The sequence below is a fragment of the Heteronotia binoei genome, chromosome 14 (genome assembly GCF_032191835.1).
Source record: "Heteronotia binoei isolate CCM8104 ecotype False Entrance Well chromosome 14, APGP_CSIRO_Hbin_v1, whole genome shotgun sequence".
NCBI classification, from domain to species: domain Eukaryota; kingdom Metazoa; phylum Chordata; class Lepidosauria; order Squamata; family Gekkonidae; genus Heteronotia; species Heteronotia binoei.
Genome location: NC_083236.1, coordinates 23,876,879 through 23,896,683, shown reverse-complemented (window position 1 = coordinate 23,896,683; position 19,805 = coordinate 23,876,879). Strand labels below are relative to the sequence as shown.

The window sequence follows — 19,805 nt, the reverse complement described above, 5'->3', positions numbered from 1 at the left end:
AACTTCTATCATGTCACCCCTCAGTCGACGTTTCTCCAAGCTAAAGAGCCCTAAGCGTTTCAACCTTTCTTCATAGGGAAGGTGTTCCAGCCCTTTAATCATTTTAGTTGCCCTTTTCTGAACTTTCTCCAATGCTATAATATCCTTTTTGAGGTGCGGCGACCAGAACTGCACACAGTACTCCAAATGAGACCGCACCATCGATTTATACAGAGGCATTATGATACTGGCTGATTTGTTTTCAATTCCCTTCCTAATAATTCCCAGCATGGCGTTGGCCTTTTTTATTGCAAACGCACACTGTCTTGACATTTTCAGTGAATTATCTACCATGACCCCAAGATCTCTCTCTTGGTCTGTCTCTGCCAGTTCACACCCCATCAACTTGTATTTGTAGCTGGGATTCTTGGCCCCAATGTGCATTACTTTGCACTTGGCCACATTGAACCGCATCTGCCACGTTGACGCCCACTCACCCAGCCTCAACAGATCCCTTTGGAGTTCCTCACAATCCTCTCTGGTTCTCACCACCCTGAACAATTTAGTGTCATCCGCAAATTTGGCCACTTCACTGCTCACTCCCAACTCTAAATCATTTATGAACAAGTTAAAGAGGATGGGACCCAGTACCGAGCCCTGCGGCACCCCACTGCTTACCGTCCTCCACTGCGAAGACTGCCCATTTATACTCACTCTCTGCTTCCTATTACTCAGCCAGTTTTTGATCCACAAGAGGACCTGTCCTTTTACTCCATGACTCTCAAGCTTTCTAAGGAGCCTTTGATGAGGAACTTTATCAAAAGCTTTCTGGAAGTCAAGGTAAACAACATCTATCGGGTCTCCTTTGTCCACATGTTTGTTCACCCCCTCAAAGAAATGTAACAGGTTAGTGAGGCAAGATCTTCCCTTGCAGAACCCATGCTGAGTCTTCCTCAATAACCCGTGTTCATCAATGTGCCTACTCATTCTGTCCTTGATAATGGTTTCTACCAACTTTCCCGGTATTGAAGTCAGACTGACTGGCCTGTAATTTCCCGGATCTCCTCTGGAACCCTTTTTAAAGATGGGGGTGACATTAGCTACCTTCCAGTCCTCAGGAACGGAGGCAGATTTCAATGAAAGATTACAGATTTTTGTTAGAAGATCCACAAGTTCAACTTTGAGTTCTTTCAGAACTCTCGGATGTATGCCATCCGGACCCGGTGACTTATTAGTTTTTAATTTGTCTATCAGTTGTAGGACCTCCTCTTTTGTCACCTCAATCTGACTCAGGTCTTTCAACACCCCTTCCAATATTAGTGGTTCTGGGGCGGGCAAACACTTCTCATCTTCCACGGTGAAGACGGAGGCAAAAAATGCGTTCAGCTTCTCAGCCATTTCCCCATCCTCCTTCAGTAATCCTTTTACCCCATGGTCATCCAAGGGCCCCACTGCTTCCCTGGCTGGTTTCCTACTTCTAATATATTTGAAGAAATTTTTATTGTTGGTCTTTATGTTTTTTGCAATATGCTCCTCATAGTCCCTTTTTGCCTGCCTGATCACAGTCTTGCATTTGATTTGCCACTGCCTGTGTTCCCTTTTATTAATCTCACTTGGACTGGTTTTCCACCGCTTAAAGGAGTCCTTCTTACCTTTTACAGCTTCCATTACTTTGTTTGTTAACCATGCTGGCCTCTTCTTATACCTGTTTGTGCCTTTCCTAACTTGTGGTATGTATTTTATCTGAGCTTCTAGGATTATAGTTTTAAATAGTCTCCAAGCTTCCCCAAGGGTTTTGACCGTATTTACCTTTCCTTTCAGTTTCCTCCTCACATGCCTCCTCATCTCAGAGAATTTACCCCTTTTAAAGTTAAATGTGGTTGTGGCGGTCTTTTTGGGCAACTCCCTATTTATACAAATGGTGAAATCAATAACATTATGGTCACTGTTCCCAAGCGGCGCAATCACTTTTACGTCTCTCACCAAGTCTTGGGCATTACTTAGGACCAGATCCAGGATCGCCCCACCCCTGGTAGGTTCTGAGACCATCTGCTCCATAGCACAGTCATTGAGAGCATCAAGAAACTCAATCTCTTTCTCTCGACCAGAACACATATTGACCCAATCAATCTGCGGGTAGTTAAAATCACCTATTACGACACAGTTTTTACGTTTAGCCGCTATCTTTAATCCCTCCATCATATTATAATCGTCCTCTCTCTTTTGATTTGGTGGGCGATAACAAACTCCCATAGTTAAATTTCCTTTTGGGCCCTCTATTTCAACCCAAAGCATTTCTAAAAGGGAATCTAATTCTCTGACCTCAGTCTTACTGGACCGTATATCCTCTCAGACATACAGAGCCACCCCACCTCCAACCCTTCCCTCCCTATCCTTCCGATATAACTTATATCCAGGAATCACCGTGTCCCACTGATTCTCCTCATTCCACCAAGTTTCTGAAATTCCCACAATGTCTATGTTTTCTCCCAACACTAAACATTCCAATTCACCAATTTTACTTCGGACACTTCTAGCATTTGCATACAAACATTTATAATTTCCCAAGCAAGCTAGGCCCGCCACCTCTCTCCTGCCGCCTCGAGACTCTAGCAGACAGTCCATACTGTTTGTCACCATCACAGTGGACAACTCTGATCCGTTACTCGGTAGAAAAATAGAAGCCAACCCTTCATCTCTTTGAGACGAGTCCTCCCGAACCAGAGACATTCCATCTCCTGTCGGCTTTCCCCCAAGATTTAGTTTAAAAACTGCTCTGCCACCTTTTTGATTTTAAGCGCCAGCAGCCTGGTTCCATCCGGAGACAAGTGGAGACCGTCTCTTTTGTACAGCTCCGGCTTGTTCCAGAAAGCATCCCAGTGCCTAACAAACTTAAACCCTTCCTCCTTACACCATCGTCTCATCCACACATTGAGACTTCTAATTTGCGCCTGTCTCTCCTGCCCTGCACGTGGAACAGGTAGCACTTCCGAGAAGGCCACCTTGGAGGTCCTGGCCTTAAGTCTCCCACCTAGCAGCCTAAATTTCTCCTCCAGGACCTCACGACTGCATTTCCCCACATCGTTGGTGCCAACATGCACCATGACCACAGGCTCCTCCCCAGCACTGTCTATCAGCCTATCTACTACACGCGTAATGTCCGCTACCTTCGCACCAGGCAGGCAAGTCACCATACGGTCAATACGCGGTTTCGCCACCCAGCTGTCTACTTGCCTAAGGATCGAATCACCAACTACCAAGACCCCCCCTCTCCCCCTGCCCAGGGATGGTTCCTTGGCGCGAAAGGATACCCGCTCACCAACCGAAGAAGAGGTCCCTTCTGAGGGCGCATTCCCCTTATCCTCAGCAAGGTGCCCTGTTCCCTCTAGACCCTCACGCTCTCTGGCAGCAACGGGGCTGCCACATTCAGAGTGGGGCTCATCTAATACGCCCCCAAGAGTCTTCCCCAATTGCCTAACTGACCGTCTCTGCTTCTCCAGGGCAGTCACCTCGGCCTCAAGGGTACGAACTCGTTCCCTGAGGACCAGGAGCTCCTTGCATCGAGCACACACCCAAGACTTCTGTCCTGTGGGCAGATAGTCATACATGTGACACTCAGTGCAAAACACTGGAAAGCCCCCACCCCCCTGCTGGCATTCTACCTTCATGATATATATATTAAATATACAGTCCTCTTTAAATGCTGTTGTTTACGTGGCTCCCCTTCTGGAAGGTCAACTTACCTTATTGGGAGAACAAGGAAATCAGGGATCTGGGTTCCTGGTCCTTAGGAAGCCCCCAGGCAAAGAGCCACAGGCCAAGAGCCCTTTAGCTCTCGCCCTTCGGCTTGCGCCAAAGGCTCGCGCCTTTGGCAAGGCGCAGCTTAAAATGCAAAGAGGGTGGAGCAGACCACTCCTAAGCAATCATCAACAATTACTCTCAATCAATCAATCAATCACTTTCACCTTTAGCCCACTCACCCAAACGTACAGCAGTTCCCCAGCTATCACAACTCAGCCTTTTCAGCAGTCACCCAAGCCTCAGAATGAAGTCTTTCAAAACGCAGAAATTCTTAGCAACTTCTCCAGCTGTCTCAGCTTATCAGAGCTGCTCTGCTCTGTTCTGTTCCTCTCAGGCCTCTCTGAGATGTGCCAGAGGATGGTGCCAGTAGAGGATGGTGCCAGTAGAGGATGGTGCCAGTAGAGGAATGAAGAAGAGGAAGAACATCTTCACCCAGGGCCAAGTTTCTTTGTATAGATTGGGTGTTACCTTAGGTAGCAATTTGGCCATCTATTGTCACCTTTTAGATACCGTATTTTTCGCACCATAAGACGCACTTCCCCTCCCCCCAAAAAAGTGGGGGGGAAAGTGTGTGCATCTTATGGAGCGAAGGTACATACCTTCCTCTGGGGGGGGGGGCGCGATCCGCTGCCTCTGCCTCTGATCCCGGTGTTTCCCCCACGCCTGCCTGCCTGGCTCCAGCTCTGACGCTTACAGCAAGCGCCAGGATAGCTCCCTCCGCCTTCTGATCCCAGCGCTTGCTTTAAGCATCAGAGCTGAAGCCAGGCAGACAGGCACGGAGAAAGCACATCACCCCCTCCACAGCCGGCGCTTGCGAAGCTCTGGGTTTGCGGAGGGGGTGGGTGTTTCCTCCGTGCCTGTCTGCCTGGCTTCAGCTAATGCTTAAAGCAAGCATTGGGATCGGAGGGCGGAGGGAGCGATCCTGGCGCTTGCTGTAAGCATCAGCTGAAGCCAGGCAGACAGGCATGGAGGAAGCACCCGCCCCCTTCGCAAACCCAGTGCTTTGCGAGCACCGGCTGTGGAGGGGGTGGCGTGCTTCCCCCGCGCCTGCGTGCCTGGCTGGGAGACAAGCAGCGAGATCGCTCCCTGCGAAGTGCTGGGTTTGCGGTGGGGGCGGAGGGAGCGATCTCGCTGCTTGTCTCCCAGCCAGGCACCTGCGTCTAATGGACCGAAAAATACGGTAAGTTTTAATAGCCTTTTAATCACCTCCACCCCAATAATTTCTCCCATTCTTTCCCTTAATGGTCATCCTGGAGCCTCCCCCTTTGGCCCATTGTTACCTGGAAGTCCAATCAGGTAACTAGGGCCAGGTCTGCTCATTGGCCAGGTATGGGCATCCAATCAGGTGTCCCCAATAAACTGGCTATTGGCTACCGCATAAGTCCAGCCCTTATGGTCATTGCGGAGCTTCCCCTTTTTCTGAGGTCATGTACCAGCTGATCACCTCTTACTCACCCTTGTACCTCCCATTCCCTAAGGGCTCAAGGTAGTCCTTATAACCTGTGACCCAGCTCCCCACAGCTGTGCATCTAGCAGTTCCCCCTTCTTGCTGCTTAGATACATCCCCGATTCTTGGCCAGTTGAGGGTCCCCTTCCCATCGTCCTCATTTGTCGCCATTGGCACCTTCCTGGAAGACTACGATCAGTAATTATCACCCTGTTTGTCCATCCTTATGTTACCTCTATGCATTTCTCTCTGTTTTTATTAGGTCTGTATGTATGTTATATGAGTCTATTATCTTGTATGTGTGTGTTCTACATTTTTCTGTAATAAATGTTAATTGTTTTACTTAATTAGTGTCCTTGGTAAATTTAGCAATAATTTCTGGAAGTGGAATCCTGTATACATAGATTCTAAATCCTTTTTAAGCCAAAGGTGCCCACCTGTCAATTCCCCAACCTCTTTTGAGGGCATTTTGGCTTACAACGTGTAGAAATGAGCAGCTGAAGATTTTCATGGCATGGGGGTACATGAAACCACCTGATAAATAGCATCCCATTAAGCCTCTGTTAAAGCGATGCAATAGCTTTCTCCAAGCTCATTGGCAATTCTTGGGGGGGGGGAGAGGGGAGAGAAGGATATGCAGGAAGAAGGAAGAAGAATCCCATTGCAGAAACAGAAGGATATTTCCTAATCACAATTTTATTCTGCCTTTCCTCCCAACATTCTCAGAGTAGCATTTGCTCTTCTCCGTTTTATCACACTACCGTATGCAGTAGGAGAGTCAGATGGAGAGTGATAAGCCCAGCCACATCCCTCAATTTTTATTGGAAGATGTGGCAAGGTGAAAGCAGCCGGGCAGGGCATCAGCATGGCTTCTCCGAGCTGGGCTTCCCTCACTAGGGAGAATGCATCTGCCCTAGGGGTCCCAATCCTCCCGCTCTGGCGGGAGACGCCAGGTTTTCCAGTCTCTTCCCCCGCTCCCCCCAAAAACGGCAGCGGGGGGAGGGGAGGGGAGGGAAACGGCGCCTTCTGCAGATTCAGAAACGAATCTGACTCTGCAGAAGGAAGTTCTGAGGAAGAGGTGTGCGTGCGTGTGTGAAGCAGCACGCGCAGGTTTCTGTCGCATGCGCAGTGGCTGAGGCTCTGTTCGAGAGAGCGCGCCATGCCGTTGAGGCGCAGGCTGAGGGAAGGCGGGTCGGCCAGCTCGCGGCTGCCTGGCCTCGGTCTGTGGCGGCTCCGGCGCCCGCAGGACGTTCCAGAGTCCCCGGGGCTATGACCTGCCTCCCTGGCTTCCTCAGCGGTGGCTCTCCCTGCGCCGCCCTCCGCTCCCTAAGTTTCCCCTCCTCGCCTCCACCGGGCTCCCCGCGCCTTCCTCGGCGCAGTCGTTGCCCTCGCCACGGCACCTCAGCGCGGAATCAGTCGTCCCTGGGATCTGTGACTGTCAGCCATGAACACAGATGCCTGTCTCTTGATGAAATTAGATGGGGGTATGTGAAGAGAGCAAGCACACACACACACACACACACAGAGCTCTTATGGTTTTTTCTGTGTGCTACACGATAGTGATCTGTTTGGAAGCTACAATGCCTTTTAAAATTTAACTATGCCTCTCTTCCTATATTTCCTTCTGTATATAGTAGGCCAAGGGCTATTTTAAGTTTTAGATTTGGAAACATGTTTTCTTTCTGGCATGATTAGGGCTGTTTGTTTTCTGCCAGCTGCTGGTTAATATTTGGGCGGCGGGGGGGGTTAACATTAGAATAGGCAATAAGCAACTTTAGCTTGACATATATGTAAATGAAGAGTTATATGAAAATAGTCTGTGCCCTATTTTGTGCCCTCAGAGTTCTTGTTTCACATTCACAGTAGAGGAGCTTTTCCTTTATAGAGTGTCACAAGATTGCTAGAAACTATTTTAATAGCTATTTTTGCCATTTTGAATGTGAAGTAAGGTATAAAAACAGCAGGTTGGACCAGGGGGTCCAATTCTATGAGCCCCAAAAGAAGGTGCCCCTATCCTTCATTATTTCCTATGGAAGGAAGGAATTGAAAAGGTGTGCTGTCACTTTAAATGTGATGGCCAGAACTCCCTTTGGAATTCAATTCTGCTTGTCACAGCCTTGATCTTGGCTCCACCCCTAATGTCTCCTGGCTCCACCCCCAAAGTCTCCTGGCTCCACCCCCAAAGTCCCCAGATATTTCTTGAATTGGACTTGGCAACCCTAATCTGCCCAGCTCCTCTCACCTTCAAGATGAAAGCAGCCGGATGGGCCATCAGCGTGGCTTCTCTGAGCATGAATGGAAGGAGAATGCCTCTGCAAAGCCCCCTCTAGGCTTCCCAATCCCCAGGTCCCAGCGGGGGATCCTCCGTTTTTACAGGCTTCCCCCTGCCCCCAGCCAGCTGGCTGGCAGGGGAAGCCCCGCCCCCCACAATCACCATGTAGTTTTAGAGCTCCTGCAGGTCCGTTTTAAATATGTGCCTTTAAGGCTGAGCAGGAAGCAGGAAACAGGAAGGGCTTTGGAGAACGGCCCCTCCCTTTGTTTTGCTTTCGTTTTCAGATCAAGTAAAGTTCTGCAGGAACAAGACCCAGTAAGTATTTGTGTGTGTGAGAGAGGGAGGGGGCAGGGGATTCCCTGGTCTGGAGGCCCTCCCCCCGCTTTAGAAGGCGTGGGGTGGGGAGGGAAATCTCTACTGGGCACTTTATTATTCCCTATGGAGAACGATTCCCATAGGGAATAATGGGGAATTGATCCACAGGTATTGGGGGCTCTGGGGGGGCTATGTTTTGAGGTAGAGGCACCAATTTTTTAGTATAGCATCTAGTGCCTTTTCCCAAAATACCCCCAAGTTTCAAAACGATTGGACCAGGGGGTCCAATTCTATGAGCTCAAAAGAAGGTGCCCCTATCCATTATTTCCTATGGAAAAAAGGCATTTTAAAAGGTGTGCTGTCCCTTTAAATGTGATGCCCAGAACTCCCTTTGGAGTTCAATTATGCTTGTCACACCCTTGTTCCTGGCTCCACCCCCAATGTTTCCTGGCTCCACCCCAAAGTCTCCTGGCTCCGCCCCCAAAGTCCCCAGATATTTCTTGAATTGGACTTGGCAACCCTCACCTCTCCTTCCATACCACTGCGCCTACTCTCCCCGTGGGCAGAGGTGTAGCGGCAGGGCAGGGCGCCTGAGGCCCTAGCACAAGCCTGCCAGGGTCCCGGGCAGGCATAAGAGGCAGTGGCAAAGGAAGGCAGCCTCCAAGTGTACCCCACCACCCCCTTCAGCTGCCTTGGTCCCAGGCAGGTGAAAGAGGCAGTGCACGGCAGCAATGGAGAAAGGGCCTTTCTCTCACTCTTCTCTCCCCATCTTTTCCCTACCATTCTCTCTCTCTTTCTGTTTGTCTATCTTCCTTCCTTCCTGCCACCTACACATTCATTACCCTCCTTCTGAATATTTTTCTAGGGCCTGTTGTATTTCTTTCTACAGCGAGCTACTGCTTCTGCTGCTGCTGCTACTACTACTACTGCTACTAATGTATGAAAAGTGATTTCAACAGTCTAGAGTACAATATATATGCCAAGAATTATTATTCCTCCCCATTGACATTCTGCTCTGTGATGGGAATGAGGTGAAAACACTTTCCCTGTGAAAGGGCTACCCTTCAGTACAGGAAAAATTCTAATGACACACCTTGTTTGAAAGCGTGGGAATCTAAAAAGATGTGTAATTATAATGATTTTCCAGATATGATCTGCTTATGGTAAATATAACTGCCTGATCCAGGGAAGCCTCAGGGTTTGTGGCAATGGCTTTGAATTTCTCGCATTATTATTTTATTAGATTTAAAAAAACCTTGAGATGGAATCCTAGATTTCTACCTTTCTTAACTTGGTCAATCTCCTATGCATCATTAAAAGAAAACTTTGATTGATGAAGCATGAAAAAGGGACGATTCTATTTCTGTCTTCCTGTGCTTATTCCAGTTACAGAATGAACTGTGTAATCCTATGCAGAGTTACTCCAATGTTAAACCATGGAAATCATTCGGTTTAGACTGGGGTAATTCTCAGTAGGACTGCAGTCTAATTTGAGTAAATCTCCTAGTTACCACAAGAATTCTCCCAAATCTGCTCCCCGGATTTTATGAATGTGCATTGATAAGGTAGAGGGGAAGAAAGACAACTTTAAACGGATGAGACAGAAAGCTACAGCACATGGCACATACCAAGTGTTGGCTCTTTCTTACGAACAGATGTATGCAAATACAGGCAGGATGGATGCACATTCACTGTGATGTGGACCCCATGAAAAGCTGCCATAAGTCAGTTGTATTTTATTATTATTATTTCTTCATTTCACTCCATACACTGGAGTAATAGTCAGTCAGGCCTCTCAGTTGTGGCATAACTTCATGACATGGCATGCCTTCAAATTTAGGGCCGTTTTCCCACAGAGCTTACCTCGGAGCGACGTCCCTCTTCACCGCGCAGCGTCTGCGCAGATTTCCCACCAACTGCTCCGCAGAACCAGGAAGTGCCGGACCTTTTGCATTGCAGATGTAAACCGCTAAAAACCAGTTTACGTTAGCGACGCAAAAGCCGCGGCTCTTCCTGGTTATGTGGAGCAGTTGGTGGGAAATCCGCGCAGATGCTGAGCAGTGAAGAGGGACGTCGCTCCGCGGTAAGCTCTGTGGGAAAACGGCCTAGGTTTCTTAGTGGTGTTTTGTACTGCACAGCAAACAAATTTATGGAAGCTTCTACACTTGATCTTAGCCAAAAGGCCGAGAAGCGATATTTTATGGAAGCTTCAATCGCAGTTTGTGTAGCTTCATGCAAAGCAAGGTCCAGGAGGCAGGATGTCAAAAGGTTAAAAAGTAGATGTGGTGGTTTGCTAAATTAAACCCGGGATGAAAAACTGTTGAAAGTCAGAACACCGATGGATGATATTTGTAAGATGGGCAAAACCAAAGCATTTTCTCTGATCAAAAAGCAAGTCCTCAAAATTGACTGGTAGTTTGAACCGGAGAACCCGCAGAGTATGCTCACCCCCCCTTTTTTTGTCTAATCTTACCCAAGATCTTAACCCTTCTATATGTACTATTTTACCATCCCACGTTATTGCAGAGCTTTTTTGTTTGCAAGACTGAACATTATACCTCTAATGGTTTTGCAAGGGAGATTTTTGAATAGGCCCTACACTGATAGAATTTGCCCTTGTGGCCTTAACAGGATTGATACAGCCTTTCATGCTGTGCTGGAATACAGATTTTAGAGGTTTGAGAGATTACTGTATTAAGCCTTCATTCAACCAATCATCCCCCGCCCCCATACTCAGGAAACCCTGACTCTTTTGTTCAGTGATCAGGATCCTACAATCACTCCAGATCAATGTCTTAGTCCTTTTAGCCCTTGCATTTGTTTTTTTAAAAAGAAACAAATGCCTGCTGCTGCTCAAAATTTGTGAATCAGTGAGCTTCTAAGGGTATGAAAGGAAAGGTTTGCTAAATTTTAATAATAATAAATTTAATAAATTTAGCCATGTATCTGATTCAGATGCTTAGTGGTCTTTGTGCTACCATGTCCAGAAGTGTGTGTGGCCTTTGGTTGCCCTGCAAGCCAGAGAGAATTGAGTGGAGGCATCCAACACTTCAAGGAGACGACAAAATGTCTCAATTATCATTGGGTTGAATTATCACGGTATCGCTCACCTGCAGTTGCTCATGAGAATAGTTTCTCTGGAGAAAATTGATTCTTTGGAGGGTAGACTCTACGGCATTGTGCCCCACTGAGGTTCCTGTCCTCCCCAGCCTCCATCCCCAAATCATCCCCCATTTCCCAACCTGGATCTGACAACCCTATTCCCCACCCCATCCTCCACCAGTGGCCAGGGGGGACCTGGCAATCCTACCTGGCCCAACAGCAGCTGAAAACCAATTCACCCCACTGATTCCAACAGAAAGCACTGCATTGGACAGGGTGTTAAAATTCCATCTGTATCAGTGCTTTTGTGGAAGCCCATTCACACATGCAAGCCTTCGTTTGATGCTTAAGTTATTCAAGAGATGAACACATGATTTCAGGGAAAATTATGCTGCAAGAGAAATATCTTAAGAGGTTTTAATAAACAGGAACTTTTTAAAACTGAAGCATGCTATTTACAATATTTATCAATGCAGATGCATTTAAATTCTGTTTCAGAGAGCAAGATAAGATATATTTCATTACATGGGCAACTGTACAGATTAGTGGTGTTCAAAAAAAAAAGAGAGAAGTACTTCAGGTAGCATATATATAGTCAATGTACAATCAAAAAAAATTTTGGACAGTGTTAACAATTTATCATATATACAGAACCAGTTAATTCAGATAGCCCATCTACATAAGCTCTATTTACAACAATAAAAACTGTGTTGAGTGACTGCAACCATGCCTCCAGCAAATTCAGCAATCAGGCCCGTGCCATGTGAATTCCCACATGCTTGTAATATACAGAGGTTCAAAGTATGGCCACTGGAATCAACTGGAGATGGTGCTGAATTGTGGAGGGAGGGTGATGGTGGAAGGTTCCGAAAACTCTCAACCCGCGATGAGCTAAGGCCAAACTCTCTTCAATGCTTATGCCTTGAGCAGAATTGGCTTTGTAATCAACAGTCCTCCCTTTTCCAGAACTTGCCCATGAGAAGGTTTGAGGGTGGGGTTGGCAACAGAGACCTGGACTCTGGTGCTAATCATCTATGAAAACTGAGTGGGGATAGAGCAGTTCACAACGTCTCTTGTTCCAATGATTTCCAAGGCAGTGAAATTAACAGGCATTGCAAATAATATCACTCCCCCCCATGTTTGTGGTGACAGATACTCCTGAACAAGGCTGTTTGTTTGCCAAAAAAGCCCAGCAGGAACTCATTTGCATATTAGGCCACACCCCCGACATCACCATTGTTTCACACAGAGCTTTTTTGGTAGAAAAAGCCTAGCAGGAACTCATTTGCATATTAGGCCATGCCCCCTGATGCCAAGCCAGCTGGAACTGCATTCCTGTGCATTCCGGCTAAAAAAAAAAAAAGTCCTGCTCCTGAGCATGCTTGAGAGGGTCTTCAGTCCCAAGAAACGAGACCATAATGGAGCTTCCAAGCATTAAAGATGGGGCCTCCACTTCTACCATCAGCCCTTCCTGCTGGCTTCCACAGCTGCTGTCAGCCTTCCCTGTTGCTGGTCCCCTTCCCCAAACAAAAGGGATTTGGGGGAAGGGGCGGCAACTCATGGGGAGAGCTGGCAAGGAGATCTCCTGGAATCATAATAGTTTGAGCCAGAGCAGAAGTTTGGAAGAAAGAGAAGCTTCCTCGAAGGAATTTTGGAAAGGCCAAGCCCCTTGCGGCCTGAGAAGGGGGCATTTCACCTAGCACTTGAGTCAATAGTGCCTATTTTGGGGGTAGCAGGGATATCATACAAACATATGAAGCAGTCAGATTATTAGAGGCCAAGCCAACTGAGTCATCAGCTGCTGTGCAAAGTTTTGACAGGCCTAACCTTAGATTCTTTTAACTTGAGATGCTGGAGCCTGAACTTTGGACCTTCTGGGACCTTCAGAGCATATGGCCCCTTTCATTCTTGAAGTGACCCCCCCCCCACATATTTGTTGTTATAGAAAAATATTTGTAATGCTTACTGAATGAAACAAAGAAACAAAAAAACCAACAACAGCTGAATTGCACAGGTTGCAATTGAGAAAAATGTGTGCCAAACATACATTCAAGATTCAGATCTGTTTTAATAAATACTGCTAACGTGATGCACAAATTAAGGTAAATATGTGTGTAACGCCTAAAAACGATTCAGATCTATACTGCTACCAGCTGTGCCTCTAAGTGGAGAAGGTGAGGCACAACAGATTCTGAACCAATGAGATCTGAAGCAATGTGCTTAAGCAGCCAATGGTACAAGCAACACACAACAGCGGTTCAGATCTATATTGTTGCCTGTGCTTTTCATAGGGAAAATTATGCACAATTGTGCATAATACTGTGCACGTGATATGCAGCAGTAATGGAAATCTGAACACGTGGCCTTTCAAACAGGGCATGAGACAAGCAAATGTGAACAACGATACACATGGAAAATGTAACAATTGGACTGGAGTTGCAAAAATCACATGTGATGTCAGAGGCAGAAAGATCAGCAAAGATAAACAGGCAGGTTTCTTATCATATATCCTGATGAAAGAGCAGATCTGTGAAAGGAGATGTACCATTCAACAGAAAATTTTTGAGCAGATGGATTATTCAACGGATGTGCAGAATTTCTTTTTTTGTAGTTTTGGTTTTCAATTTAGTCCAGTAACTTAATGTTGTTAGCCGCCCTGAGCCTGCTTCAGCGGGGAGGGCGGGATATAAATAAAATGATTGATTGAACTTTAATGATCATTGTTATTTACTATATTTGTCCCGCATTTCAAGTGGATGAAGTGGGAATACCTTTCCTGCTGCAATTCCTCTAGCCCCCCCCCAGCCTTGCACTTGGGATTGGTCCCGCCACATAGTTGCAACATTACAGGCAAACAGGAGAAAACCTTCCCATTCAAGGGGATGTTAAATTTCTGCTTGCAAAGTGGGCAGATGAGCAGCAGTCCGAGGAAGAAGGACGATGTAACTAAGAAGCAAGTGTTTCTGATTTCCACCCGTCAGTGTTGAAAATGGAGTGGAGGTCTTGCTTTTGAGTGGGCACAGAGGAGTGGCGCTACCCCTACCCCTTCTCACCTTGGTCTCACTGTCTTATGGTTCTTGGATGTGTGTGTGTATGGGGGGGGGGTGTTTACCCAGCCAGTCTCTTGCACTGGAAGTGGGACAAATGGGGAGGAAAAGGCTGAATTCCAAGCCCCTCCCAAATGCAGCCATATCAAGTCTGGGCAGGGGGAGGCTCTCTTTTGTATGTATTTCTTTGTTTTTAAAATCTTGTCTTTGTCCCTAATTGAAACACAGCAGCTGTGTGTGGGGGGATTTTTTGTGTAGAGGGAACGGAGTTGTAGGGAATGCTTACATCCTCCAGACACTCCTCCCCAGCATTCAAAATATTAAGTGCTCGTCTTTTATGCCATTGGCAACCACAGATCCAGCCTCTCTTGCCGTAACATTTAGTTTGGTAAATAAAAAAACCGCTAAGAGACACCATAAATTTTAAACAAGACAGTGTAATGTAAAGGTCAGAACCTGGAAATCAGGCATGTTCTGAACCTTGTTGGTCTCCTGTGAATGTATGGTAAAGATTGGGTTCCAGTGATAAATAAGCCTCCAGACTGAAGAAAGATGGATGAAATGTCTTGATATCTAGAAGACATCTTTGGAAGGGCTTCTTTTAGTTCCATGAACTAAATACTGGAATATAGTCACTCCTTTGTGATTGGAAAGACTGCTTTTGAACTGTGTTCTGTTAATCTTTTTTGCTGCATGCTCCTATTTGAAGTTCTATGTGCAAGTTTTGACAGAACACCACTGACCTTTACATTACACTGTCTTGTTTAAAATTTATGGTGTCTCTTAGTTTTTTTTTTATTTACACAGCTGTGCGATAAGATCCTATAGTTTCGCTATACTTCTTTAAGGTAACATTTAGTTTGGCCCTATCAAGTCTCGCCTGTCTATTCCTGGCTGTAGTGGATACATAAAGGCAGGAGAACCCAGGCCTCAGATTCAGCAGGAGCTCACAGGAGCATAGCTCCTGAACCTTTCTGAGGCTTCCCCCTCTTCCTCCCCACCTATCTTGTCCACTGAATAGGAGGTGCAGCTACAGAACAATCCCTGCATTTGGAGAGTGGGCAGCCAGCCAGCCACCAGGGACTTTGCCACGCTCCCAGCAGCTCTCATTAACTGCTGGAAAAGCACGCACCGCCCTTTCTCCACTTCTTATGTGATTTTGGGCGGTAGGTGGCTTGCTGGCCTTTTGACTGGGCAGGCCTCGCTTGCCTAGGGCTCTCCTTTCTTGCATCGGGTTGCTTTTGACAGGGGGGGGCATATGCTAATGAGCTCTGCCACCTATTTTTCTACAAAACGACCCCTGGGAGAACCTATGTTGCCTATCCCAGTGGGTGGGTAGCTGGGTGGGTGGGAGTGGAGAGGTGTGGCAGTCGCTTCCAGTTTGTGCTTCTCTGTATGCCAGCACAGGCAAGCACAATTTCTGTGCCGTGCTTTGCAGATGTAGCCTGAGAGCATCAGAACGATAAACAAATAGGAGCCAAAGCCCTCCTGCAAAGTGAGCCAGCAATGTGATTGGTGCAAAGGAATCTTTGGAAAGGCTTTCTTGGTAGCAAGAGCTCTGTGTAGCTTCACGTCTGGTGGATCCTGATCTTCAAGTGAAGCCGGGCAATGGCCAGATCCCAGCGTATGTTCCTTTTCCAGTCTGGATCAGGCACAGAAATAATATTAAACAATGAACTGTTTGGGGGGGTTGTGTTTTGGTTGCACAGTTCTATAGACTGCCCACCATTACTCTCCACCTGAACATGTTTTCTGTCTCATATGCAAACATCTCTAGCTTCCTCCACTAAATGCTCTTGCTTCAGTTCCCTCGAGAGAGAATCAACTTGATATATTGTGGCTACAAGGACCTCTGTCGTGTTGCATGCATTTTGCCTGACACAAGCAATTGGGCTGTCCACAACTTGCCAGGTCTAAGTGGGGAACTTTCTCTACAGGAAGTGTTTCCTGATCCTCCTCCTAGAGGGAAAGGGCACGTTTCCTGTGCATTATGGCTTTCAAAGAGGAAGATAAGGGAGAATATTTAATTTCATTAAGAAACAAAACTGACTTAAATGCTTCCTCCAAGCACAGGAGGTAGAGGGAGCCTACAAAGAGATCCCTAGATGAGCTGACTCTAATCCTGACTTTTTACACTCAGCTCTTGCTGGAAATCCAGACAGCCTGGGCTTCTAAATGACCCATCCCGGGTTAGGTATGCCTGAAATCAGATGGGCTTTTTGGCCCACCATAGCCACCCCCATCCCCTGGATTTAATGTGTGCAATCACACACGTGCATCTGCTCCGTGGCCCGCTCATCTTTACTTTGTGGTAGGACAGCCTGGGAACGGAGTATATAGCCACTGGGAACTTCCTGATGGCAAGTAGTTGCAGCATTTACATGGTGCGTTTCTGGTTGTGTGATTGGCTTGGGTGCACCATGGACACACTGTGCACATGCAGGAGCATGTGAACCCTTCTCTCAGTACACGTGTAGCCCATTCCAGTGTGGGCTGCTGGCCCTGTCTGAATGATTAAAGGTTTGGAACACTTTCCCTATGAAGAAAGGTTTAAACGCTTGGGGCTCTTTAGCTTGGAGAAACGTCGTCGACTGTGGGGTGACATGATAGAGGTTTACAAGATTATGCATGGGATGGAGAAAGTAGAGAAAGAAGTACTTTTCTCATTGTGGGCATTCAATGAAATTGCTGAGCAGTCAGGGTAAAACGGAAAAAAGGAAGTACTTCACCCAAAGGGTGATTAACATGTGGAATTCACTGCCACAGGAGGTGGTAGCAGCTACAAGCATGGCCAGCTTTAAGAGGGGTTTGGATAAAAATATGGAGCAGAGGTCCATCAGTGGCTATTAGCCACAGTGTGTGTGTGTGTGTGTGTATGTATATATATATATATATACACACACACACACAAACACACACACACATATTGGCCACTGTGTGACACAGAGTGTTGGACTGGATGGGCCATTGGCCTGATCCAACATGGCTTCTCTTATGTTCTTATTCCTGGTGCCTCTCTAACTTGAGTGGGTTTCTAACCTGGGCAGCTTTTTAAAAGCTGAGAAACTACCGTGGTGATCTGCTTATCTGATCCTACCCCCAGAATGATCACCTATCATTTTTGTTCTTTGAGTGGTCATCTGTGCAGTCACACATCTGGGTTCTGTGCCAGAGCAGAAGACAAACTTTGGAAAAGCCTGAGCTCTTGCCAAAGAATCAGCTCTCACATTTTGCCCCTAGAACTCAGAACTGTACACAGGGACCAATTCAAACACAAGGCTATGTGAATCCAGGGCACCATTTGGGTCAGGTCAGGTCTCAGCCAATGTTCCCTCCAAGCTGCAGAGTCTTGTGAGCAAAAATTCTACTTTGTGAGCTACTGGTATTAAAGTTGTGAGCTACTGCATAAATTATTGCACGCTGGGGGTCATCCTTCTTGAGCTAAGACAAAAATGTGTGAGCTGGAGGCTAAAAATCTGTGAGCTGGCTCACACTAACTCAGCTTAGAGGGAACACTGGTCTCAGCTCTGGCATCCATCCTCAAATGCCGATGTCCCTCCCCCCCACCCCGGGAAGTTACAAAAATAGAGGACAGAGTCCCCATGCAGGTGCAGATTGCATTACGCTCATCAACTTGTAACAAAAGAGTCCCAAGACACATCTGGTGATGAGGAGGGAGGACCTACGGTTCAGCTCATGTTTTTCCTTAAACGGCCTTGATGTATACATGTCTCTTGTCCTTGTCGAGACTGCGCACAACATGAATCCGTCCAGCTCACAAACTGACTAACGGTCCTGGCTTGCTGGAAGCCTCCGAGCTCCCTCACGGTGTTCTTGTCCCTGGCTGAGTGGAGCCAGGGCCTGTAGACTCCATTTGCCAATGTGAATGAAGGCAGGAAGAGGAAGGCCTGGGGTTTACAAGAGGAGGCAGGTGAGGATCTGCCTCATTCCTTTTGCTTGTGGATTCACTCAACGAGTGGCCAGCTCGGATCCAAACGTTAACTACAACTATGTCTGGAAGAATGGAAGTGTGGAGAGCTATTGTCCGGCGATTCTCACATCTTACGGCTCATTGGGGGAGAATCTGACGAGGACCGTAGCTGCCGGGCCCTTGGGGTGGCTGAAGCCGATGTCCTCTCCGATGAGTGCTTGCCAAATTGGAAATGAAGAGCATCTAGGATGTCATCTAGCTTCTGATCAAGCTGGGTGACCTAGCAAAGGAACCAAAAGTCTACAGTTTATCGCTTGTTCGCACAGGACATATCTGTACCATTTGTTTCTTACTATTTTTACGGACACAGCTCAGACATCTGAAATCCTGAGAACTGTAGTTTGGTGAGAGTGCAAGCAGTATATGAGAAATCCCTATCCAGTATTAAATTGCTGTTTCCACCCTTAGATTTGCAGCCAACAAAATGAATTTGTTTGGGGAAGCAAACTTGATAGATTATATTGATGCTTCAACCGAACTGCCTGTGAGAATGCCCACCCAAGCATGGAGAAAACAGTCCTTGTGAACAGCTGTGACCAGTTTAAAAGGAAATGTAGGATGTAGGCTCAAAGGGGACGTAGGAGACCATGGTTAGGATTCTTTACTGCTTGACCAAAAACTATTTACCAAAATGGACAAAAATGCAAGCAATGAGATGATACCTGTTCACTACGGGCCTAGAGAAACTCGAGGACACCCCAAGACCAAGAGCCATCTTTATATGATGCTTTCCCTACATGTTTAAAGCATCTCACAAACATTTATTTATTTACTTTGTTTAGAACTTGCCCTTCTCCCCAGTAGAGGCAAAAAGCAGCTACGATCATTCTCTTCTCTTCCATCTGATGCTTGCAACAGCCCAATGTGGTAGGTTAGGATGAGAGAGTGTGACTGGCCCAAGTTCACTCTGCCAGCTTCTGCAGCAGAGTGGGGATTCGAACCTGGATCTCTCAGATCCCAGTGTGGCCCTCCAATCACTACACCAGACTGACTCGGCAGTCCTTAGAACAGTCCTGTATGGTAAACATGCACGGATTCTACAAGCCCCTATTGCAGATGTGTGCTGTGGCTGAATAGGGGCTCACCTCAGACCACGCTCTGGTCTAGGTCAGCTTTTGCCACCCATCACTTCTCTCCCTCCTTTCCACCACCTTTTGTCAGCCTGGCTTTTCGGCTCCTGCCACAGCCCCCCCCTTCTCCGTCCTCCCTCAGCAGCTGCATACACACAAGGACCTGGGGGTCTCAGCATCACTGGCAGAGGTCAAGGCTGTGACCGGAATGCCACCTGTGCTTGATGTGGCCATGGCCTCAGAGGAGAACAATGCTTACACAGCTGCGTGGGGCAGAAAGGGCAAGGCTGGATGCTTCATAGTGCTTCTCAGTGAACTGAGGCTTCTGTCGATTGTCAAATGAAGTCGCCATATTTTGGATTCAGTCTCCAGAGCTTCAGAGACGCTTTCATTCCTGGAGCATCCAGTCCCAATCTCATCCGGACAGAGGCTGTGCAAAGAGCCAGAGGAAGCTCAGTATACACTCCCCCCCCCCCCCCCGCAGCCAGGACCCAAAGAGAATAGGTTCTAGCCCAGCCCCCCCCATCAGATTTTCAAGGGCAGGGAGTTTCCTTTGTGGGGAATTAGTCCACACAGAATTACTGCCACCAACAGTTGGCCTAACTTGAAATGTTAAGAAAACCTGAAAACTTTCTCTAAAGTGGAAGTTTTTCAAACTATGGGGGGAGGGGGGTGGATTCCAGCAGGATTCTACACACATCTAGGGGAATGGCTGAGGTTCCTTCTCAGTTAGGAGAATTAAAGGAGGCAAAAGAGCCTAAGACTATATGCAATGTGTCAT

The 19,805-nt window shown here is 47.1% G+C and overlaps 1 protein-coding gene across 1 annotated transcript in view; it reads right to left on the bottom strand.

The window, feature by feature from the left end:
- Positions 1-17,923: 17,923 nt before the first annotated feature.
- The window catches only part of LOC132582726 (potassium voltage-gated channel subfamily KQT member 1-like), a 447,178-nt gene continuing 445,296 nt past the window's right edge, over positions 17,924-19,805 (bottom strand). The window contains exon 18 of the mRNA XM_060254425.1: positions 17,924-18,174. Within this exon, the coding sequence (XP_060110408.1) occupies positions 18,019-18,174 (156 nt within the window). The 3' untranslated portion in view covers positions 17,924-18,018. The remainder of the gene's footprint in view (positions 18,175-19,805) is intronic.